Source organism: Bactrocera oleae, chromosome 3 (genome assembly GCF_042242935.1).
Source record: "Bactrocera oleae isolate idBacOlea1 chromosome 3, idBacOlea1, whole genome shotgun sequence".
In the NCBI taxonomy this organism is placed as follows: Eukaryota; Metazoa; Arthropoda; class Insecta; order Diptera; family Tephritidae; genus Bactrocera; species Bactrocera oleae.
In genome coordinates, this window is record NC_091537.1 from 59864193 (window position 1) to 59890263 (window position 26071).

The 26071-nt window shown below is 32.8% G+C and overlaps 1 protein-coding gene across 1 annotated transcript; it reads right to left on the reverse strand.

The window, feature by feature from the left end:
- Positions 1-17848: 17848 nt before the first annotated feature.
- On the reverse strand, positions 17849-25498 carry LOC138856102 (uncharacterized). Its single transcript, XM_070106520.1, has 5 exons — positions 24931-25498; positions 23242-24666; positions 21457-22662; positions 20636-20772; positions 17849-17920 (listed from the first exon to the last, which is right to left on the reverse strand). The coding sequence occupies exons 1-5, from the start codon at positions 25496-25498 to the stop codon at positions 17849-17851; spliced, it is 3408 nt and encodes a 1135-aa protein (XP_069962621.1).
- Positions 25499-26071: the final 573 nt, after the last annotated feature.

Consider the following 26071-nt stretch of genomic DNA (forward strand, 5'->3'; position numbering starts at 1 on the left):
AAACCTTATAACCCTAATATACTGATTTCCGCTCCTCTGGTACAACAGCAATCGCATATACCCCACATATTAAATCTAACCCCTTTGGTTCAGTTTATATCACATATACCATGTTTGAGTTAAATAGCTTCTTTTTATAAAAGTTAACATTTCGCAGAAAAAAATAGTATTGACACAAAATAAATCTATGATCAATAACATAAGTTAATAAGATACCAAATAATAATCGAGTAATGAATGTTGAATTCTTTCGCAACATTTTTATACTTTCGCAACATGTTGCAACAGAGTATAGTTTTGTTCACCAAAGAGTTGTTTGCATCACCTAAAGTAATAGATATAGATTTCTATATACATATATCTCTTCTAATATTTGGTGATAATCAGTGGTTAGGTATATTTTCTCAGCCATCATGTTGAACTTATTATTATAATATACAAGACAACAATGCTAAAAAAGTTTCTTAGAGTGCTGGACTTTGTATAGAGCAAAAAAATCTTTCTAGAAAAAATTTCATGAAATAAATATTAGTAATGTAGTATCAAAAGGGCTAAAGATCCTTTTTATGTGGTTATAGATAAACTGCGACCATCGGTTTACATGCCACTGTCTATTATTTCAGTTTTGCGACACATTTTAATATGAAGGTCATGAGGTGAACTGTAAACTCACGAAAATTACACTTTTACCTAGCGCCGTTGGCAGCTTATGAAAGGTTTAGATATTAAGACAGAAAGAAGAAAATCTACATACCTGCTCTACATATGTGTATAACATACTTAATTATATGTAAGTTATTGTTAATTTAGCCTTTATGGGTAGACCCTTCAAAATAGGTACCATAGAGCCCCCTGTTTTAGAAAGCGTTTAACAAAAGTAATTTACGGAGGGATTTTCCGAGAACTTAATTTCAATACAATGAAATAAACTACTAATTTCTAAAATATAAATATAACTAAATATTATGTATTATTATGTTAGTAACAGCTAAGTAATATATAGGTATACAAAAGTACGTAAGCTGTATCAACATGTTGCAAGAGTATAATAAATATCAGTACACTGTGTTTGTAGTTTCAGTTTCACTAGATGTCTTTACAAGCAAAGTGCTTTATTCAAACTAATTTTAGTGTATTACACAGTACAGTGTACAGTGACGAGCAATAGCATAGCAAGGACTTACAAGGAAACAGTGAAAGAGAGCAGCACCTAGGATCCAACTTTTAACACCCGGACGGACTGAATTTAATAAGTATTATCTATAAGTATTTTATATATTAATCCATTAATTATTAATTAATCATGCCTAGATTAAGTAGAAAATCTATATTACTAAGTCGTCTTCAGAATAGAAGACGTGTGAGAGTTCTTCGTGCAAACTCCTTATATAGAGATAGTGAGCAGTCACAAAATACTGTAAGTAACGCTAATCGTAGATTAGATTCCGATGTACGTCTGTCCGAACAAATTATCAATACAAATCAATATAGAACCAGGAGGGAAAATCCGCAAATTCGCTCTGAAGAGCAAATAAGAGATACTCGAGGTCATAGGTCTCGGCGTGAAGACCCCGAGGTTCGATCTGTTGAGCAAATTGCAAATACTGTTCAACATGGAACAAGGCGGCAAGATCCGCAAATTCGCTCTGAAAAGCAAATTAGAGATACTCGAGGTCATAGGTCTCGGCGTGAAGACCCCGAGGTTCGATCTGTTGAGCAAATTGCAAATACTGTTCAACATAGAACAAGGCGGCAAGATCCCCAAATTCGCTCTGAAGAGCAAATAAGAGATACTCGAGGTCATAGGTCTCGGCGTGAAGACCCCGAGGTTCGATCTGTTGAGCAAGTTGCAAATACTGTTCAACATAGAACAAGGCGGCAAAATCCCCAAATTCGCTCTGAAGAGCAAATAAGAAATACTCGGGGTCACAGGTCTCGGCGTGAAGACCCCGAGGTTCGATCTGTTGAGCAAGTTGCAAATACTGTTCAACATAGAACAAAGCGGCAAGATCCCCAAATTCGCTCTGAAGAGCAAATAAGAAATACTCGAGGTCATAGGTCTCGGCGTGAAGACCCCGAAGTTCGACCTGTTGAGCAAGTTGCAAATACTGTTAAACACAGAACAAGGCGGCAAGATCCCCAAATTCGCTCTGAAGAGCAAATAAGAGATACTCGAGGTCATAGGTCTCGGCGTGAAGACCCTGAGGTTCGATCTGTTGAGCAAATTGCAAATACTGTTCAACATAGAACAAGGCGGCAAGATCTCCAAATTCGCTCTGAAGAGCAAATAAAAGATACTCAAGGTCATAGGTCTCGGTGTGAAGACCCCGAGGTTCGATCTGTTGAGCAAATTGCAAATACTGTTCAACATAGAACAAAGCGGCAAGATCCGCAAATTCGCTGTGAAGAGCAAATACGAGATACTCGAGGTCATAGGTCTCGGCGTAAAGACACCGAGGTTCGATCTGTTGAGCAAATTGCAAATACTGTTCAGCATAGAACAAGGCGGCAAAATCCACAAATTCGCTCTGAAGAGCAAATAAGAGATACTCGAGGTCATAGGTCTCGGCGTGAAGACCCTGAGGTTCGATCTGTTGAGCAAATTGCAAATACTGTTCAACATAGAACAAGGCGGCAAGATCCGCAAATTCGCTTTGAAGAGCAAATAAGAGATACTCGAGGTCATAGGTCTAGGCGTGAAGACCCCGAGGTTCGATCTGTTGAGCAAATTGCAAATACTGTTCAACATAGAACAAGGCGGCAAGATCCCCAAATTCGCTCTGAAGAGCAAATAAGAGATACTCGAGGTCATAGGTCTCGGCGTGAAGACCCCGAGCTTCGATCTGTTGAGCAAGTTGCAAATACTGTTCAACATAGAACAAGGCGGCAAAATCCACAAATTGGCTCTGAAGAGCAAATAAGAGATAATCGAGGTCATAGGTCTAGGCGTGAAGACCCCGAGGTTCGATCTGTTGAGCAAGTTGCAAATACTGTTCAACATAGAACTAAGCGGCAAGATCCCCAAATTCGCTCTGAAGAGCAAATAAGAAATACTCGAGGTCATAGGTCTCGGCGTGAAGACCCCGAGGTTCGATCTGTTGAGCAAATTGCAAATACTGTTCAACATAGAACAAGGCGGCAAAATCCACAAATTCGCTCTGAAGAGCAAATAAGAGATACTCGAGGTCATAGGTCTCGGCGTGAAGACCCTGAGGTTCGATCTGTTGAGCAAATTGCAAATACTGTTCAACATAGAACAAGGCGGCAAGATCCACAAATTTGCTCTGAAGAGCAAATAAGAAATACTCGAGGTCATAGATCTCGTCAAGTAAATCCTGAGGTACGTTATGATGAACAAAGTAGGAACACTAGGGATCATAGAGAACTTCGCGCAAGAATTCCTGAGTATAGGAATTTAGAGCGCATTCGTGATCAAATGCAAAGGGAACATGCAAGAAGAAATCCTGAAATAAGGAGAGAGGAGCGTGATAGTAGGAGGGGTATGAGGGAAGAAATTTTGAATCAGAGACGTCTTAGACAAGGTCAAGTTCGCTTTCGTAGAGATAACCCACTCAATAGACAAATTGAAAACCAAAGGCAGTCCCAACGAATCCGATTAACGAGAGAAAGTAATGTTATAGAAACTGATAATAGTGGCAATTTAACAGATTTCAAAAACATTTATTTCCAAAATATAAATAAGGGCCCTACTGAAATATGTATTTGCTGCGGCAGCTTATGGTTTTCACACCAAGTTCGCAAATTAAATTTCGAAACTATTGCCCAAGGTCACCCGAATGCTGCATCCGCCTGCTTTTTAATGTAAAAATTTCCTTCAGAAGATGGAAATTACAATTTTTGTGCTACCTGCAAAAATGCGATTGTTAAAAAGAACGTTCCAAAAATATGTTTAGCTAACAGTCTAGACTTTCCTGAAATACTGGATTGTTTGAAAGGCTTAACCCCAATTGAAGAACGTCTCATAGACCTAGATTGCCTTTTATGACAATCCGTCCTTTAGGATATCAAGGTCAGAGTTTGCTCAAAGGTGCTGTTGTTAATATACCAATTTCTGTTAACAATATTGTGACATCTCTACCAAGGTCCTTTGATGAGGCTCATGTTATACAAACTCACTTAAGAAGGCGTTTGGAATACAATCATGATTACATGATCGATACCATACGCCCCGCAAAGATTATGGAAGCTTTGCAGTTCTTAGTGAATACCCCTCTGTATCGTGAGCACAATATACATATTAATGAAAACTGGATTTCAGAATTTAATAACCAAGAAGAAGTTCCGTTGGTTGCATCTGCAGAGAATTCCCGATTCTTTCAATCTTTTCATGCAGCACAAACTTCTCATGATAATCCCTCAGGTAATAATATTCCCACCGGTCTTTTACCTTAAGAGCTAAATCCAGGCGGTCAAGAAACTCTTTTGGACAATATTCCTGTAGAAAACTTAGATTATAACCGTTTAGTTATAGCGCCAGGTGAAGGACAAAGATCAATTGACAGATTTCAAGATAATAATTCAGAAGAGTTGTCATTTGGAACAATATACGTTGGGCAGAAGCGTACATGCTCTGAAACATATAGCAAGATAATACGTTCTGAAATTCGCCGTTTTGACAGAAGAGCGTGTACCATTCCTTAGTTCTATAGTTGTTCTATGATTACAAAAAATTAGAACTGCTACAAATTAAGAATAGAACATCCATTTGCCTTAGAAAGTTTTCAGGTCGTAACCGAGTTACGGCCCAAAATCTATTAAACGAAAGCTTTGTTCAAAACTTGATTCAACACGATGATGGTTACAAGGTTTTAAAAGGCGTTAGATCCTCACCTGCGCACTGGGAAGCTGAGAAGAAAAAGGCAATCGCTATGATTCGCCAATTTCGGCTTCCAACCTTCTTTATCACTTTATCGGCTGCAGAATCCCAGTGGGTTGAGCTTTTGGTCATCCTCTCTAAAACTGTTGATTTTAAATATATTTCGGAGGAGGAAACCAACAGTTTAACAACCCAAGATAGATATCGCTTAACTCGGTTAGACGCGGTTACTTGTGCTAGATATTTTGACTACCGCTATCGACAAATTCTTAAGCCTTTTAAAGATAACGGCGGCATTTTTGGGGAGCATTTTGTTACAAATTTCTACTGGAGAGTGGAGTTTCAACAGAGAGGTTCCCCGCATGTACATGGCATGTATTGGCTTAATAATTCTCCCAGGATCAACCTTCCAGATCCTCAGACATTCCCTGATGTCATTAGTTTTATTGACAATTATATTTCTACCGATGGTTCGATCAGCCACTTAGAAAATTATTTGGGTTATCAAAAGCATAACCACATTCGGTCTTGTACTAGGGAAATAAGAGGACAACAGTTTTGTTGTTTTGGTATACCATATCCACCAATGCCTTCAACGCAAATACTGTTACCTCTTACAGAAACAAGTCAAAATTCAGAAAGACACAAGGAAAACTTTTTCAAAATTCAAATATGACTACAGAAGACATTTCTAATTTCTTTAGAACAAATATGTCTTTTGATGACTATTTGTTAGCTCTTAGGTCAAGTTTAGCAAAACCCAAAATTTTTCTAAAAAGAAAATTACAGGATCGTTTTATAAACGCTTATAATCCTCTGATTTTGGAACTCCATAGAGCAAATGTGGATATCCAATATATACTGGATGTATATGTTTGCTGTTCTTATATAATTAATTATATTAACAAGTCTAACAGGGGAATTTCTAGGCTCTGAAATGAAGCTATATCAGAGGTAAATGCTGGAAATTATACTATTAAGCAAAAACTTAAACATATAGGTCACAAATTTATATCAGGCACAGAAATATCTGCACAAGAAGCAGTATATTGCTGCATTGGGCTCCATCTTTCGGAAGCAAGTAATGCAGAAATATTTATAAATACCTCTCGACCTGAGGAATGTGTTCGAATGGTAAAACCTAGAGCGGAACTTCAGAACCTTCCTTCAGGTTCGATTGAAATATTCGTAGCCGGTATTTTAGACCGTTATGTTCAAAGATCCGATCAGTTAGAAACTCTTTGTTTAGCTGATTTTGCATCTAGGTATAAATATTTTAAATCTAGTAGAAGAGCGCAAGATAGTGATCATGAAGAAGAAGAGAGGAAAGACGATAATTTACCAGAAAGCGGGGTTGTCATGCCTCTTAAAGACGGTAGCGGTTTTGTGAAAAAACGTACTAAACCTTGTATTATTCGGTATAGAAGGTTTAACCCAGATTTGGCCAGAGTTGAGTATTTCCGCGAAATGTTAATGCTTTACTATCCTTGGCGGAATGAACAGCAAGATCTCATTGAAAACGATAATGAGCAGACTTGCATAACACATCGTATTATAATTGAGAAAAATCAAAAAAACTATGATGTTTTTGAGCAAAGAGAACTTGAAAATGTTCTAGAAAATCTTTATAATGAAATAGACTTGGACGAAGGTGCTCAAAATGAACTACCTATCGTGGAAAATGAGTTCAGAGTGTTGGCACTTCCAGAAATAAACCCAAATATAAATTTGCTGGACTTGCATGGCGAAGATTCAACAGTTGAGGAATTATTTTCTTTAGTTCAAAGTCTAAATACTAAGCAAAGAACCTATTTGACACATTTGATGCACCACCTAAAAACAAATCTCCCATTTTATGAGCTCATTGGCGGCGATGATTGATATCTGCAATATATCAAGCTCTTAACCATCGTTACAATTCTACACCTGGATCCAATCCAAGTTCCATAAAAGTTCTTCTTTGCGCACCTACGGGTAAAGCAGCATTCGGAATAGGTGGAATGACCCTTCATTCAATATTTTCTTTACCTGTTAATCAGTTGAATAGAGAGTTGAGGCTACTTAGCAATGACACAGTGAATTCATTGTATTCCAGACTTATCGATTTAAAATTAGTCATAATTGTTGAAATATCGATGGTAGGTGCTCGTATGTTTAGCTCTGTTGATGCGAGATTAAAACAAATTTTCAAAACAGACAGCCCCTTCGGTGGTATACCGATCATGGTGTTTGGTTATTTGAAGCAACCCTCACCTGTTGGAGATAGGTGGATATTCTCTCTTAATCCCAATGATGCATACAGCACTTTAGTTGATTCCCCTTTGTGGGAGTTATTTAAATACTTTGAATTAACAGAGATAATGAGACAACGGGAGGATCAGGCCTTTGCAATTACATTAAATCATATGGCATCTGGTACTATGACAAATGAGGACATATCACTCATTGAAACTCGAGTAGTTAATTTCGAAGAAGTTCCCGATGATGCCATACATTTATTTTGGTCCAATGAAGTGACAAATAATTTCAATGCCCTTAAGCTCAGTCGAATCCCAACAGAAACTTTCCTTTCAACTGCAAAAGACTCAGTTAAAAGAATTGGTGTAAATGAAAATGATAATATTTTGGAAAGAGTTAAACTTTTCAAAACTTCTGAAACGCAGGGACTGACCTATGAATTTACACTAAAAACCTCCGCCAAATATATGATTACAGTGAACATAAACACGTGTGATGGCTTGGTTAATGGGGCAGCTGGACAACTTATGCAAATTGATTTCCATTGTTCTTTTCCAACAATTCTGTGGATTAAATTTTTGGAACCTTCTGTTGGTTTGATAGCACGATCAAAAAAGCCTCATCCTCTAGAAAGTTCTTGGACACCAATTGAAAAAGTTATAAAATCTTTTCAATATAAAAGAAATGAACAAATTTCAAGTGAAAGAAATCAGTTTCCAGTTGTTTCGGCTGAGGGAATAACTATTCATAAAAGTCAGGGTGCCACATATAATAAAGTTGTAGTTCATACTCGACCCAGAATGCCTAGAGCTTCAATATATGTCGCTTGTAGTCGAGCTACTTCCGCAGAAGGACTATTCATCATAGGAAATTTATTCCTCCTAACAAATTTTCTGAATCGGATCCCTTATTTAGGGAACTAAGGGAATTGAACACAAATAAAGCTTTGACAACAAGTTTCAATTTTATGATTTCCCGAACATCAGGACATCAAATTTTATTCCATAATGTTCAGAGTCTTCACGCTCACATTAGTGATATAAAAAGCGACTGTTTGATGCTATCTTCAGATATTTTATGTTTTGTAGAAACTTGGAGTTATCCCTGCGAAAGTTTTGATATACCAGGATTTACCCCAATTAACGAGCTGAGGATAGATAGCACGGAAACAACCAACAGAAATAAACAGGGCATTATAATATAATATATGCAAAGCATAGTATTACTTGCTCTATAAAATCAAAGGCTGTAAAGAAAATTTATTCAGGCCGCAAAGTTTTAGAAGCGGTTTTGTTTAAATGTTTCAATATTGGTTCTATTAATATTCTGGTTCTATATAGAAATTCAACTTTCTCTGTCAGACAATTAATTGTAGAACTTCAGGAAGTCCTTACTTCTGAGTTAGGCAATCAAAATGTGCTAATTGTTGGAGATTTTAACATTTGTTTAATGTCTACAGGGACTGCAATAAGAAATCTGCTCCAAGAAAAAATCTTTAGTTCCCTGCTTGGTGCAGAATATTCCACTACACCTGCCGGTACACAAATTGATTGGGCATTTTCAAACATGGATCCTTCCCGTGTAAATGCAATTACTTTTGAGACAGTACACAGCTATCATGACAGTATTTGTGTCTCTATTTCGAACTAAAGTTTTCAGACTTAGTGCCAAATATAATCGAATTGGAATGGTATAGGAATTTGGACAGTAGTTTTTAAGACAATTTAAAGAAAAATATGTAAATAATCTAATTAAGAAAATTTAAATTATATATATAATTTGTTATTATATATGACATTATTGTATAAATATATGATAGAAATTAAATAGTATAAGGAAAAAAGAAATATAATTTGGATATATGTATAAGAATCTCTACAAAAATTTATGTTTAATATTGTAAATATTATATACAAATTAATATAATAATATTATATCATTTTTAAAGTTGTTAATATTTATCATTTTTAAGCTAAACATGTATAATAATATCGATATAATAAATAAAAAATGTTATTCATTGTTCAAAAACGATTTATTTTCCTACTTCTCAATACAGTTGTAATGCATTCTATATAAAATCAATTATAAGCGTATACAAAAAGCACAAGAACGATTTCTCATAATTTGAGTAAATTTAGTTTACAAATTGCTCTAATTATTTTAACTGTTAGTGAAAAGTAAATAACTAAGGCAACAGTTCCTACTTCTAATTATTAAAATATATAAAGCAGTCTCAAACGAATATACCATTTAACTTTGCGAGAGTATAAAATGTTCGGTTACATCCGAACTTAGCCCTTCCTTACTTGTTTTCTTTTTCACTTCATTTGTTTTGCCTTTTGTCAGTGGCTTAGCTGACTATTTTACTTGTAGTAAGAGCCGCCGATGTTGATATTTTGATTTTAATCATCAATAAAATAATAGATTACATATAAATAAAACTAAAGATTAATGAAACAGGGGAAGAATGAAAATTTTAATCGATTTAAAAATGTTAGTATTAAATAGTAATATACATATGTATAACAAGCAAAGTCAAATGGTATACTCGTTTGAGATTTCTTTGTGAATTGACTGATATTTTCGGTAGAAGGTCTACTAGAGGCACTGGGGTCCACATATTTAGCACTTAGGGGCTTGAACAGTTTTGGTTCGATTTAGACAATTTTTGGTCACAAGGTGGCATACTTTAAACGTATTATTCACGCAAAGTTATATACCCTCACCCCCCACCCCCCGTTATAATCATTGTTGCTTGATATGCATAGTGGAAAGTGAAAGATTCAGATGGAATTGAAAATGGTGTTATTTGGGCGTGGTTGTAGTCCGATTTCGCCCATTTTCGCTATAACATAGAAATATGAAAAGAACGTTATGCACCGAATTTGGTTGAAATCGGTTAAGCAGATCCCAAGATATGGCTTTTCAACTAAAAGTGGGCGGTGCCACGCCCACTGACTAATTTTAAACGCGGTTCCTATAAAGTCATCTCATACCATCCCAGAGATAAAATTTAATGTCGGTGAAGTGTTTAGTGCTTGATTTATCGCGCTTTTAGTAGTTTTTAACAGTGCCGTTATATGGGGAGTGGGAGGAATTGCCACCCGCTTTCAACTATTTTCACACTGTAGGTAGAGGTTCTAAAAGCATTTGCTTCCAGTGAATTTTGTTATTTTAGCATTAGAGGTTTAGGAGATATGCACATTAAACCTCTTAGGGGCGGGACCACGCCCACTTTTAAAAAAAAATTTTAACTGCAGATGCCCCTCCCTAATGTGATCCTGTATATTAAATAACAGTCTTGTATCTTATTGCGGAGCTTAGTTATATCAATTTATTTGGTTTTGATTAATGGCGTTTTGTGGGCGTGGCAGTGGTCTCACGATACCAAGGAACATGTCTACCAAGTTTCATAAAGATATCTAAATTTTTACTCAAGTTAGAGCTTGCACAGACGGACGGACGGACGGACAGACAGCCACCCGGATTTCAACTTGTCTCTTCATCCTAATCATTTATATATATATAACACTATATCTAACTTGATTAGTTTTAGGTGATACAAACAACCGTTAGGTGAACAAAACTATTATACTCTGTAGCAACAAGTTGCGAGAGTATAAAAATATTGCAAATGATTAGAAAATTGATTATAGGACCGAACCGTGAATGGGTTGCAATAATATTTGGTATTTTATTAATTTATACTCTATTTCATTTACTCACTTAGTTTCATTTCTGCATTTGGCTTCGTGTCCGATATATTTACATTGAATCCAATACAATTAACTATAATAAGATATATGTGTTATGCACCCAACCTAGGGACTTAATTAAAAAAGTCACTATACAATCATAATATTAGGAATATTTAATCTCATTAAAATATGATATCACTGCATTAACTTTTTGCATCACGTAAATATACGTGAGAGCATGCTTTTAGGCAATTTTATGAAGATAACTCACACACCGACCGACACACTCTGCATAAAGTCAGCTAGAATAATGAAAATCATTATATGATATGTACAATAGTATACGGGGGCGTAGGTAATTTGTAAACGAATTTTAACATTTTCGTCATTAAACTATGATGTATCGACTTAACTTAATTTTGCCAATATATCTTACATATTTTGAAAATCCTTATATAAATATACTTACTTATAAAGGGGAAGTATTGACCTGCTTGAATCGAATTTTGACACGAGGACATATTATTTTTATTATCTGGGGGCTTGAACTGTTGTGGTCCGATTAAATATTTATTCCGATAACTTTATTGATCCTAGATTTATTTGTTGTAAAGTGAAACAATCGTTTAGAATTTAAGATGAAAACTTGGCGTTCTTGTGGTTCGATATTTCATAATGTAAGATCAGAATGTTAAGACAATATATGCATCGAACTTGGTTTATATTGGTCAAGTAGTTCCTAAAATATAAAATTTTACCCAAATGTGGGCGGTGCTTCACCAAATGATTACAATGGTTCCTCTGAACCCCTGCGTACCATCTTGAGTGTGAAATTTAATATTTCTGACGAAGTCATTAAAGCTGCAAAACTATCGATACCACCACTCGATAGTTTAAAAAAATACGCCCGACAATATCGATAGTTTATTCTCTTGAAATCTACTTACTTTTCGCTGGTTTAAATTACAAAGCCAATGGTACACTTCCTTTTTATGAAATAATGATTGGTATAAATAAATAAAACATGAACAATAACTAAAAACACAAAAAAATAATTTTGATACATATACAATTTTTGATGTTACTCTCTCTCTCTCTCTGTCTCTCTCTCTCTGAGAGCTTACGAGTTATAAAAAGGTACATTTTTTATACATTTACTAATGTAATATGAGATCAAGAAATTTATACTTAATATACGATTCAGTAGAAGCCTGGCTTAACGATTTCTCCGATTCAATAAAATTAAAATTAATTAACGTGATATTCGCTTATTTATTATTGATTACCCAACAGCACGATCAGAGATTTCTGTTAAAGTTTCTATGAGTTCCTTAAGACCCAACTGACAATTCTAACCAGAACTCTTGTGTAGGTATGATCGATTATTCTTACGCATTGGGCTTATGAGTTGCACGATGTGTATCTGTTAGTTTTGGCGCTAATTCTTTCAATGTATTGAGTTTCCGTAGCCGTTACTTGCTGGAGTGTAATCCAAAATTAGACTTCACGTTAGGTATTACCAGACTATATGATTATGTAGCTTTATAAAGGGAAATTTTGTAATTTTATAAAAATTGTTGGCAAAGCTAGTAAAGGCATAAGCCATCAATAATCAAAATAAACTATCGAAAGCCAAAAAAAACTATCGATAGTGAGACGAAAATAAAACGATCGATTCTATCGATAGCCCCATCATTTGTTTTGCAGCTCAAGTACTTATTTAGTGATTTATCGCACTTTTAGTAGTTTTTAACGTCTATAATCCATATTCACACCGTCTGAGGAGGTGGGCGAATGGTTTCGTCCTTAGCAAGTTTGGTAGATATGTAAATATGAGCCAAGCTTTTTGTAAATTTCAAACCAATTATGGTATTTTATAGGTTTCGGATTAACGGCATCTTGTGGACATGATGATGTCCCGATTCCGCACATCTGCAATAACAATTAAAACAACAAACTTTTACTCAAGTCTACTTGTACGAACGAACGAACAGAAACTCACTAGGAACTCAACACGTCTCGTCATTCTGATCATTGGAATACATATAACTCTATCTATCGCAAATACTTTTAGATGTTACATAAAACTGTTAAGTGAACAAAACTATTAAACTCTGTGCAACGTCTTGCGACTGTATAAAAACCCAGATTGGGAAAACGAAAGCAGATTGTGAAAATTTTAATGGAGGTGGGGTTCTCTTTCATCAAACCTTTTTCAGCCCTCTACATGTAAGCTGTTAGTAAATCATCTTCGTAAATTATTTTGAATTTGCACCCACCCAAGCAATATTTCAGTACTATGTTCAAGTTTATAAGTCTTTCGCACCACCTTACAAACACATAAATATGTATGGTAAATACGAAATGTGAAATGCAGATTATATAGTATGCTTGTTTGTTGTATGTTGTTACATTGTCCTTCGACATAAGTTTCTTCGTTATTTCATTGCATCTGAAAACGTTTATTCATAATATGTTGTTCTCCTTCCTCTCTTTATTTGTTTCGTCTTGGCATTTACACTGCTTGGCATAAGTTCACTGCTTATGACGTGTCATGCGTGAGATAATCAAATTCAAATCTAAATTCGAGCAATATTATAAATGCGATGGTACATACAGGGATATTTCTCCAAACCATGGATAGACCTAAAACATATGAGCACGCACACTGCTTTATCGGAGACTGTCAAATTGCTTTATTTCATACATACAGTGGGCGAAAAAAGGTTATGCAAACATCTTCCTCAACCATTCATGGTCTGAAAATTCAACTAAAACAAACCGTGATCGGGACATTTTTTTCATACAATGTTCAACCATACTATTAAGATTTTATGTATACCGTTTTTCGAATAAATCTAAGAGTAATTAATTATCTCTCTACCATTTGAAACTCGGAAAATTGTCTTAGACTGGCCGAATATTAAAAAGTCACCATCGATTGTGCAGATAATAATTCAGGTCGTCCAAAAAAGTTAACACTGCACGATTTACGTAAAATCTTTAGTGTGATACCGGCAAACCCAAGACAATCGGCACCAAAGATATAGAATTAACAAGTAAGGAAGTGCTAAGTTCGGATGTAACCGAACATTACAAACATGCTCTAACAAAGTCAAACGATATAATCGTTTAAGATTTCTTTATATATTTTGCTTGATTTGCATAGTGGAAAGTGAAAGAATCAGATGGAATTTAAAATGATGTTATATGGGAAATAGGCGTGGTTGTAATCCGAGTTCGCCCACTTTCGCACTATAACATAGAAATATGAGAATATTGTTATGTACCAAGATATGGGTTTTCACCACAAATATCGACGCCCACTGTCTAATTTTGAATGCGGTTCCAATAAAATCATCTTATACCATCCCAGAGATAAAATTTAATGTCTCTGGCGTGTTAAGTACTTGATTTATCGCGCTTTTAATACTTTTTAACAGTACCGTTATATAAGGAGTGAGCGTAATTGCTACCCGATTTCACCCATTTTCACACTCTCTGTAGAGGTGCTAAAAGAATTTGTTCTCAGTGAATTTCGTTATTATAGCTTTATCACTTTAAGAGATATGCACATGAAACCTTTTAGGGGGTGGGAACACGCCCACTTTTTAAAACTTTTTTATCCTGCACATGCCCCTCCCTAATGTGATCCTGTGTACCAAACAACAGTCTTGTATCTAATTGTGGAGCTTATTTATGGCAATTTATTTGTTTTTGACTAATGGCGTTTTGTGGGCGTGGCAGTGGTCCGATTACGCCCATCTGCAATACCAATCGTTTTACGGTACCAACAACATGTGTACCAAGTTTCATAAACATATCTCAATTCTTACTCAAGTTACAGAGTTACAGCTTGCACGGACGGACGGACAGACAGTCAACCGGATTTCAATTCGTCTTTCATTCTGATCATTTATATATTTATAACCCTATGTCTAACTCGATTAGTTTTAGGTGATACAAACAACTGTTAGATGAACAAAACTATTATACTCGGTAGAAACAGGTTGTGTGAGTATAAAAATTACGCACCTCAGGGCGTAGCATGCATTCATTTTGTTGCAAAATGAGAGTCAAGAAAATATTATTTAGCTAACTCAAAACAAAATTTTGTCTTAATATTTATTATATTTATTTATTCACACATATGTACATACGTATGTATGTATTTGTTTTTGAAACTGTTTCTTATCAAATGGAGCGTCCAACTGCCGAATATTATCTGTAATTTTACCTCGCCAAAAAATACATTGGCAGATTTGAATTTTAATTTTGAGTAAGTAGAAAAATAACTTCATTATATAATTACGGTCACCCTTTCAAAGGGCCCGGTTACAAGACGGTCAACATGCTAGGCATTCAAAGATCGAAAGTTGACCGAAAAATCAGAAATTATATACATACGTACTTGTTTGACTCTTAGTTTATAGAGCACAAATCCAACATATAACTACTACTTTCTAGATCTACTTACATAAAGTTTGTAATTGTGATGCTCTTGAGTACGTTTTCACGTCTTTCGGAGTACAGATCCTGGGCAGCTCCGAGTTCGGGGATAATGCAAATGCATACACATATAAATATTCTCATATATCTTCATACATACATATCTTTTCTCATCTATTTCTGTGCTATTTTATTTTACATACTGCAGGCAACAAAATGTTTTATGTACATATGCGCACACAAATATTTGTATGTTGTAATATAGCTTGGCACAGAATGCACGATGGGGTTCGCATTTGACAGGCTTACATTTGTAATGCCTTGTCAAAGGCAGTCACAAATGATTTCGAGTACATGCTATACAACAAACGCGTATTTGTCAACACATCAGTTTCTGTCGCATTGCAGTCAAGATGGCATTTTGAGGCAAATTGGAAAAGTGTAATCAATCTGAATTTTTAGACTTCAAACAATAATCTCTCATCAGCACTTAAAAGTGCTCCTTTTCGTAAATATGTAATTTTGTGTATTTGCTGATGTATAAAATTCTTTAATGTGACGATGGAGAATATAGTGAAAATGCTTTCTCAAATTTTGAAATGATGACACGACCATTACTTAATTTGAGATAACACAGTTAAGGAGGGGAACGGGGTAGAGTTCGGGCTAATTCGTGTAAAACAAGGCCAATTTTTATGATTTTTTTGCTGAAATAGTTTATTTAACCAATGGTATGGTATTCGAAAAATATTCTGTTAAATTTTCATGAAGTTTTGAAATCTGATTTAACAGGTATAAAAATTATCAAAAAAATTTAAAAACCCCACTCCCTCTTTTTATGTTGACAATATTTTTCCAAATTACATCAACATCGTTGGATTCTATCCCAATGATGCAAAATCCCTATGACTATCCCCTTGAGAAGGTAAAGACCATCACATCAATGCTTTTTCTGATCTGGAAAACTTTGTAAAAATCTATCACACAGGCTGCATAGGATTCCAAGATTTTGCGTAGTAAACAGTTATTCAAAGATGCAATCTGAGAATTCTAAAACCTTAGAAAATTTTATTATTATATAAATATGTAGCTATTTGTGATAAAAAATGTGCTGTAGAAGTTTCACCGATTTCCAAAAGTAATTAGCGATACATATGTGTGTATGTATGTAGATAAATTGGAGCATATCGTGGTAAACTCAATTAAAAAGGATAATATCAATGATTTAAGGTAAACACACAAAGCCTTTTGTCGCCAAAACTGGTTTTTTTATAGGCGATGGGACGACGTGCCACACTCTTTTTGCCTGTGTTTTTAACAGTTCACTGCTACGCAATTCGGCATTCCTTTTCATGAAATTGAAAATTTTTTCATGTTTGAAGTTGCACTCGGTTTCAAATGAATATTTACAATATGTTCGAAAAATTTTAATTTTATTACTAAATTTCTTGTATGTAATACGCAAATGCTTAATATAATAAAAATATTTTATAAAACCGTGAATAAGTATTAATAATTGCTAATGAAACATATTTGTACGCACCGCGTACATGAAGCTTACAATAATTTAAAAATGTGTTATGAAAGGGAATGCAAAAAATTGTCCAACTCAAGGTGCCGGACTCATGTGAATGCATGGATAGCATCAAAAGAGAATTTCAGAAGTTCAAACGTCTTTGTGTGTAAACTAACGTGACCATACGTCCGGATTTGGGCGGGACAGTCCCGAAGCTGTATGTGTATTTCAAAACCAGAAACTAAATCTTCCAGTTTTTTTAAGAACGTCTCATAACGACAACCCTGTAACAACAGCTGCTTAAGTCAAACTTTGCCAATATTACAATTTGTCAACTTTGCAAAAAACAGTTAACACTAAATTACAATTAATTCGTGAGCATTATATTGAAAAAAATGCCTAAACGCAAGTGTACTTTTAATATAACTTTGCAAAATAAGTACCCCTTTGTAAAACAAAGAAGTGGGACAGCCGATGTTACGTGCGAAAAGTGTTGTGGTGACTTTAATATTGGACATGGTGCCAGGAGAAACATCTGATTAAATTATCAACTATTCGATGGAAGTATTATGTGCTAATGATTTGGTCAAGAAAATTGTTGCATTTTGTGGAGACAATACGAATTGCAATTTTGGAGGAAAGAATAGGAAAGGGGCTAATAATGTCTTTGCAAAATTGAACCAAAGGGTGGGAAGGCAGCTCATTGGAATCGGATGTGCAGCTCATGTAGTTCACAACGCTATAAAAACAGCCGCAGATTGTCTCCCTGTTGATTTTGAATGGTATCATTGTAAAAATCTATTCATTCTTCTATATCTACAGTGTTCGAGTAGAAGCCTTGAAAGAGATTTGTGATTCCACTGATACAGAATATAAGAAGCTGTTGGGTTACAGTAAAACAAGATGGCTTGCATTAATGCATGCTCTTGAGAGAATTTTAAAGATGTTTACAGCATTGAAAAACTACTTCTTGAGCATAGATAAAGTTATATTTTTTACACGCACAGGCAGCTTCTTTCAATGACGTTATTTTAAAAATCGAGAGACAAAAGGTGTCAGCGATAGAGTCTGGAAATGAAATTAGCCGTCTACGAGAAAACTTAGCACTTAAAGCAGACTCAATTTTTCTTCCTCTAACAGTTCGTAATCTGCTAGCAAAATTAAACGAAAGCGGCGTTGCTGTAGATGTAAAAGATGTAAAAAGCGTTGCAGTCGAATTTTATAAGACAAGTAAACAATATTTAGAACAATGGTGTCAGTACAACGAACAGTTAGTGGTGTTTAAGTGGTCAAATTTGACAAAAGTGCCTTCTTGGTCAGAAGTACAAAACTTTACAGACTTGCTGATTGTCCAAGGTTTTATTAACATCAACCAAGATACGGCTGTGTTCGACGAATTTTCGCTTATTACCAGCTATGTTACAGATGAAAAGATCAGAAGCTGTAACGATGGCAATGTTGCTTCTGAAGACAGTTGGATGGAATTGTTCAAACACTTTCTTGCTAACAATACCAACTGCACAAATTTTCGCATAATTATTGGGTATGTTCTTTGTATGTCTGGAAGTAATGCACCTGTCGAAAGAGAATTTTCCCTAATGAATAAAATATGGAATAGCGAAAAAACTCAGTTAAGTTCCAAAACTTTGAAAGCCATTTTGATTACTAAGACTAATATCGAAAAATCATGCAATCAGCTACATTCCTACTTGAAAACTAGACCTGATATTTTAAAACTGATTTGCTTCACTGACAAATATAAAACAACTACATAGACTTGAGATAAATTCAAAAATGGAATATTGTAATAACGTAGTACAATAAATGTAGATCTCTTGTTTGCTAAGCATTAATACTACTACATAATTACTATGTACAAATATGTTGTACTGTTATCAAATTGCTCTTTTACAAAGTAAGTCAATTATTTATTCTATTTCTGTCGTCTTAATTTTTTTAATAATAAGTAAAAAAATACCAAGCCCTTTTTATTCACACAGCGTCCCGACTTGAGGAAAAAAATAAATGGTCACGTGGGTTTACACTACCAATCTTATATACACACATAATAACAAAAAAAAAATGTGGAAAACGGTTGGCCTCAAGGGCCATCCCTGGAACTTCCCTCTAATTTCATACGCTAACGTTCAAATTTCGCTTTTTTCACTGCTTTTGAGCTCTTCGAAATTTTTCGTTTTCGATATCTAGCAAGTAAATCAACCGATTTCGACCCGGTTTGCGGCAAACGATGTGTTTCTTCAAAGTTTAGAACTGATTAGTTTTTGGTGTCGATCGGTCAAGTCGTTTCGAAAAAAACGATTTTTCAAAATTTTTATTTTTGAGATTTCTCGAAATCTACTGGTCCGATTCATTATTACATTATATATATTTTTTAATTAATTATTGGCTTTAACTATCGTAATTTAAAGTTAAATCTCGTCGATTATTATATAATTCACGTTGCTTTTTAAATACATAAGGTAAATTGACATTTTTAATTTCTTTACTGAACCAAGTTTTTTTGGCAAATTTAAATGATGTATGTGTTCCGTGAGCTGCTACAAAATGAGTTTTCTCTATATTTATAATAATTAATGGTGTATTCGATTTTACGTTTTCAGGGATGTATTTTACAATTGACATTAATTCTCCAGTAAATCTATGAATTACTATTATCACAATAATTAAATTTAATGCTTTACTCAGTACATAAAATGACCCATCATTACCCCATTTTCCCTTTTTAGCAATCATTTTTGGAAATTCGATAATTTTTGGTGTTGGAATGAAATTATCGTATTCATCTTTAATTTCTATTGCTCCTCTAAATACTAGTGGTCCATAAAGATCAGAATTTTTTAAAATTTCATCAATAAGAAATAATTTTATGTAGGAAAATTTGTCTTGATTATTTTCAATGAGATCAGCAAGAGCACGATATAAGCAATCACCTTGTCCTTTATTGTCTGTGATGTTATAATTTTTATTTAATAAATTGTTTATTTTAATATTGTGTTTTGGTAAAGATGAGGTGTTTAATTTATATTTTTTTGTACTATTTATATTTGTTTTAATAACATTGGAATCGAAAGAAGATATTTTCTTGATAATTGGTACTATTATATTTATATTTTGATCCCATAATTTTTTCATTGCGTTGATACTTGTGCACTGGGTAATTCCGTATAATATAGCTTCAATATCTAATTTTATATTTCTATTCATTTGGATCGTTAATATTTTGTTTGAGGTTTTATTAAGATTTTTGACTTCTGCATTTTTGGTATTACGTAAGTTTTCAACTGAAGTATTATCTTCGAATCTTTCTTTAAGTTTCAAATTATCAACACTTATCTTGAATTCTTTGTTTTTATTTTCTTGATGTGAATTTTCATCAAAACTTATATTTTTAAAAAGTTGATGGATATTTCGTTCATCGAAAGAATCACTATCTTCCGAAATATCATAATTAAATGAGACACTTTTTTTAAGAGATTCTGTGATTTCATCTATTTCACTAATTATATTTCTATGTATTTCATGATTTTTTTGATTTTGAATTTTGTTATTTTGGTTAATTGATTGATTAATTTCATGATTCAGATATCCATTATCTGGAAATCTTAACAATTCTTTTTCATTGAACATATGACATATATGTCTTCTCATACAAACTACATCTTATGTTTTTTTCAAAATATTAATATCTGGATCTTGGCCGAAGCTAAGTAAAGTTGCAAAATATATCGCAAATGCTCCACATGCTGTGTTATCTGGTTGTTTTTGAACTAAATGATATTGATATTTTTTATTGAAAGGATAAATTGTATTTAAATATTTGAGTTGATCATCACTCAAGCATTTTAAATTCAAACTGTCGTAAACATGAATTACTCCTTTACCGTCGTATTTAGTACAAATCCAATGTCCAACCGCTTCTTCCAGACTATTATCACATTTTGGTGGTGGATCAAATAGAATTTGAATATTAGCTTTATCGTTAGGATTTGGTGTTAAATCATCTAAAAACTCTTTAAAGTAAAATATAACATTTTGAGCATTATTATATATATTGCGTTTTCTTATGTGTATATTCACTAAGTCAAGGAATAAATTGATATCGTCATCTTCTAAACACCTTCTTGAATTATTGATATGTTTATATGAGTCTGTTGTTTTTATTGATGGATCGTCATAGTCTTTATCTAATTTTGTATGGTAGATTGTTGGATCAAAGTCGATAGTTTTTTTAATTTCATCACTAATTTTCTTTGGATAATTATTATTACCATTATTATTATTATTATTATCATTATTATTATCATTATTATTATTATTATTATTATTGGAATTGTTATGTTTGATGTATTTAGTTTTATTTTCTATATTTAAAGAATTGTTGCTGTTACTACTCTGGTATCCATCTTCTGGAAATCTTAACAATTTTTTTTGATTTAACATATAACAAACATGATTTCTCATACGAATGACATCATAAGTTTTTTTTAAAATGTTAATATCTGGATCTCGACCAAAGCTAAGTAAAGTTGCGAAGTATATCGCAAATACTCCACATGATGTTCCATCAGGTTGTTGTTGTACTCAATGAAAGTGATATTCTTTGTTAAAAGGATAAATTTGATTTAAATAATTAATCTGATCATTATTCAAGCGTTTTAAATTTAAACTATCGTATATATGAATAACTTCTCTACCGTCGTATTTAGTACAAATCCAATGTCCAACCGCTTCTTCCAGACTATTATCACATTTTGGTGGTGGATCAAATAGAATTTGAATATTAGCTTTATCGTTAGGATTTGGTGTTAAATCATCTAAAAACTCTTTAAAGTAAAATATAACATTTTGAGCATTATTATATATATTGCGTTTTCTTATGTGTATATTCACTAAGTCAAGGAATAAATTGATATCGTCATCTTCTAAACACCTTCTTGAATTATTGATATGTTTATATGAGTCTGTTGTTTTTATTGATGGATCGTCATAGTCTTTATCTAATTTTGTATGGTAGATTGTTGGATCAAAGTCGATAGTTTTTTTAATTTCATCACTAATTTTCTTTGGATAATTATTATTACCATTATTATTATTATTATTATCATTATTATTATCATTATTATTATTATTATTATTATTGGAATTGTTATGTTTGATGTATTTAGTTTTATTGTCTATATTTAAAGAATTGTTGCTGTTACTACTCTGGTATCCATCTTCTGGAAATCTTAACAATTTTTTTTGATTTAACATATAACAAACATGATTTCTCATACGAATGACATCATAAGTTTTTTTTAAAATGTTAATATCTGGATCTCGACCAAAGCTAAGTAAAGTTGCGAAGTATATCGCAAATACTCCACATGATGTTCCATCAGGTTGTTGTTGTACTAAATGAAAGTGATATTCTTTGTTAAAAGGATAAATTTGATTTAAATAATTAATCTGATCATTATTCAAGCGTTTTAAATTTAAACTATCGTATATATGAATAACTTCTCTACCGTCGTATTTAGTACAAATCCAATGTCCAACCGCTTCTTCCAGACTATTATCACATTTTGGTGGTGGATCAAATAGAATTTGAATATTAGCTTTATCGTTAGGATTTGGTGTTAAATCATCTAAAAACTCTTTAAAGTAAAATATAACATTTTGAGCATTTTTATATATATTGCGTTTTCTTATGTGTATATTCATTAAGTCAAGGAATAAATTGATATCGTCATCTTCTAAACACCTTTTTGAATTATTGATATGTTTATATGAGTCTGTTGATGGATGGTCATAGTCTTTATCTGATATTGTATGGTAGATTGTTGAATTATCGTTAACACTTTCTTTTATTTTATCACTAAATTTATCTTGATTATTACTGTCACTTAAATTATTGCTATCTAATTTTTGTGTAGAGTTACTTGTAAATTTTTTTATTACAACAAAAATAGGTTTATGATAACTGAATACACTTTCATACACTCCACATCTTAAATTTTCGACATTAGAAAAAATAACATCTATTTGTGTATTCAAATTTGTAGTTATAGAATCGTTTGGTAGTTTAGTTTCCAATTGATAATTTTTCAAGAAGTTAATTAAATAATTATTTATATATTTTTCATCCGTATAGTGTATATTATAATTAAAATCACCTAGGAAAATAATTTGATTGCTTACAGGTACTTGTTTGATAATTTTATCACAGATTGTTTGAAACATGCTACGTGTAGCTAATGGTGATTTGTATCCGCTTATTATATAATAATTTTCAAATTTTAACAGAAATAATTCTATATGACTTTTTTCATTATGTGTAAATTCTGATGTTTCATACGTAATATCAATATTAGATTTCACGTAACAGATTAACCCTCGACTATTGTGTTTACAATCTGATCTGTATAATATTCTGTAAATGTCGCGATCTAAGTAATCAGTATTTTTTGAGAGTGTTTCACTAAATAGCAATAAGTCACCTTTATTGTACCATTCATCGGTTATTATTAATTTTTCATTCTTTTTTAACGAATTTACGTTTTGATAAATTATTTTGAAGGCATTTTCATTTTTCAAGTTATTAAACGATAGTTCTAATTGTCTGTTAGATTTCATAAACTGTAATTCATTGAAAGTATCAGATTTCGTTTTTGTATTGGTGTTTAATGGTTGAAAGTCGCCAATAATAAATAAACCATTTATACTTTTAACTCGACTTAATGCTACGTACATCATTTGATTTGACATTCGTTCTTTCATGCCTGGTGTTGAACTAAAGGTTACACATATTTGTTCACAACTTTGACCTTGTGATTTGTGTATAGTCATTGCTTCGGCTTCTACTACGGGAAATTGTTCACGTACCACTTTATATTCTAAATTTGAAGAAATATTCATTGTAGCAGATTTTTTCTTGATAGGTGTTAGTTTTGGATCAATATCATGATTTTTCATATATTCTGAATATGATGTTTTAGCTTTACTTCCAACTTTATATGGAAGAAATTCTATCCACAATATTTCTGGTTCTTTTGTATTTTCATTAAAAGTTATTAATTTTAAAGTCCCACAGGCACCATTAACAAAACCATCTTCAATATCAATATTCAGAGTAACCATATATTTAATTTGTTCTTTTAATTTGATATCGTATGGCAATCCATATGTATCTGATAGTTTTTTATTCTTTAATGCATCCAATGTTTTTTTTCGTGTTATATCACTTACTTTACTTAATAAAATGTCTTTAGCATATGTTATTGTTGTTGTTCCAGGAGTTTCAGAAATTTTCATATCATTATATTGATTTACTTTTTCGTTTGTAGCAAATAATCTGATTGCTGTTTGTGGTACATCATTGAAATTTTTAACTTCACGAGATTTAATAAGTTTAATATCTTCGTCTGTCATTTTTCCAACAGCTAGATTATTCAAAGCTTTTATAAAATATGCTTCTCCCTTTTGTCGCATGATTTGAGTTAACTCATAAATACGGAATCCATCCCATAATGGATTACGATCAAATAAATCTTTATATTCATGATTATTAGGTAATTGGAAAACGAAACGATCTCTTACAGGGGGTAATTGCATAAAATCTCCAACTACAATAATTGATATATTACCAAATGGTTTATTGATACCGGTTATTTGTCTGAGTCTTACATCAATTAAGTTAAATGTTCTTGATCCAATCATTGAAACTTCATCCATTATTATTAATTTCACAGACATCAATTTTGATCGAATTTGATTTGCTATATCACTTGATAATTCAGGCATTTGACCACCATATTGATTAAGTGGTAATGAAAATGCTGTATGTAATGTCATACCATTAATTAAATAGGCTGCTTTTCCAGATGCAGCTGTTAATACTACAATCATTTTATCTAAGTCAGCACCTGGTTCGTTATCAAAATGATTTGTTATTAATTGATATAATAGGCTAATCAAGTAACTTTTTCCGACTCCAGCTGATCCACTCAAATATACATAAAGTGGTAAAAGACCACGTTTGTAACAATTTAATACATGCATTGCAAATTCTCTGTGTTCATTATTTAAATTTTCAAACATTTCGAATATCTTTTCTGGTGCAATTCTAGTTGGGCATGTATAATTATTGATTTGTTTTTCACTTTTTTTATTTTCTTTGGTGTTCTGACCTCCTTGTTCAAAAATATCAACTGGATGTTCAATATTTGTTAAATCATCATCGTCATCTGTTAACTTTTCTTTTTCTAAGAAATCATTGCATACTTGTTGATATGCATTATCTAATTTTTCATCACTCATAATTGCAAATGGTTTTCGATTTATTTCAATGATCGATTGATTTTTGTTGTAAATGCTTGCATGATCAATATTTTCTACTTCATCTTTTTCATTTCTCCATGGCATGAATAATAAAATTTGTTCTCGATAATAATTATCTGGATCTTGATGTAATTTATATCTCCGGTATCTTATAATAGCTGTTTGTTGTCTACTTCTGTAACTGTCTTTATTTGTGTTATCAATATTATCATTATCATCGTCGTTACTTAGTTGATCATCGATTTTATTTGAATTTTGATTTTTCTTTGTATAATTTGTAGCATAATCTGCTAAACAAATTTCATCATATTGTTTTTCGCAAGTACTGTATTTTTTAAATATATCATCAGCAAAAATTTCAGTGCAATCTGGCGATGATTCTAATAGTTTTTTTAGAGCAGCAGTTGCTTTTAACATTCTAACTCGTTCATCAATAGGGTTTGTATTTATGTAAATACATTTTCTACTTTTTTTACATAGATAAAGTGATAATACATGATATGCTGCTTCTTGGGCTGACATTAAATTACAATTCAAGAATTTATTAGTAATTTTTTGTAATTTTTCTCTTGGATTTAAGAATCCGTTTGAACAATCTTCTGCAGCTTCTCGGAGAATTTTCGCTAGACCACCAAATGGTTTAGATATGTAATTTGTTACATACGACATTAAAGAATATTCATCAAGAATATATTGCAAATCGATATTTGCTTCCCATAAATGCAAAATATCTTTATTGTAAGCGTTAATACCCACTTCTAAGCTTGATCGTTTTAAAAATACTTGAGGTCTACTGAGCGTACTTCGTATAGCTAATAAGTATTCTGACTCAGTCATCTCTAGTTCATTTAATATTTCTTCATATAACTGTAATATGGTTCGTTTACTGTAGAAAAGATTCATCAGTTTATTTATGCTTTCGTATGATTTAGGTGCTTTTTCTTGATCATCAAGTGGGTCTAAAATTATAGTTTTCTTCATTACTGGATA

Bases quoted from the DNA above. Each gene is read 5' to 3' on its own strand.
- LOC138856102 (XM_070106520.1), bottom strand. From the start codon at position 25,498: ATGTTAAAAGCAACTGCTGCTCTAAAAAAACTATTAGAATCATCGCCA. The intron at 24,667-24,930 runs GTCAGAACACCA...ATAACGAACCAG, and splicing joins TGATATTTTTGAACAAGGAG to GTGCTGACTTAGATAAAATG. The intron at 22,663-23,241 runs GTGACTTATTGC...CACAAAAATTAG, and splicing joins CGATGAATGGTACAATAAAG to ATAGCAATAATTTAAGTGAC.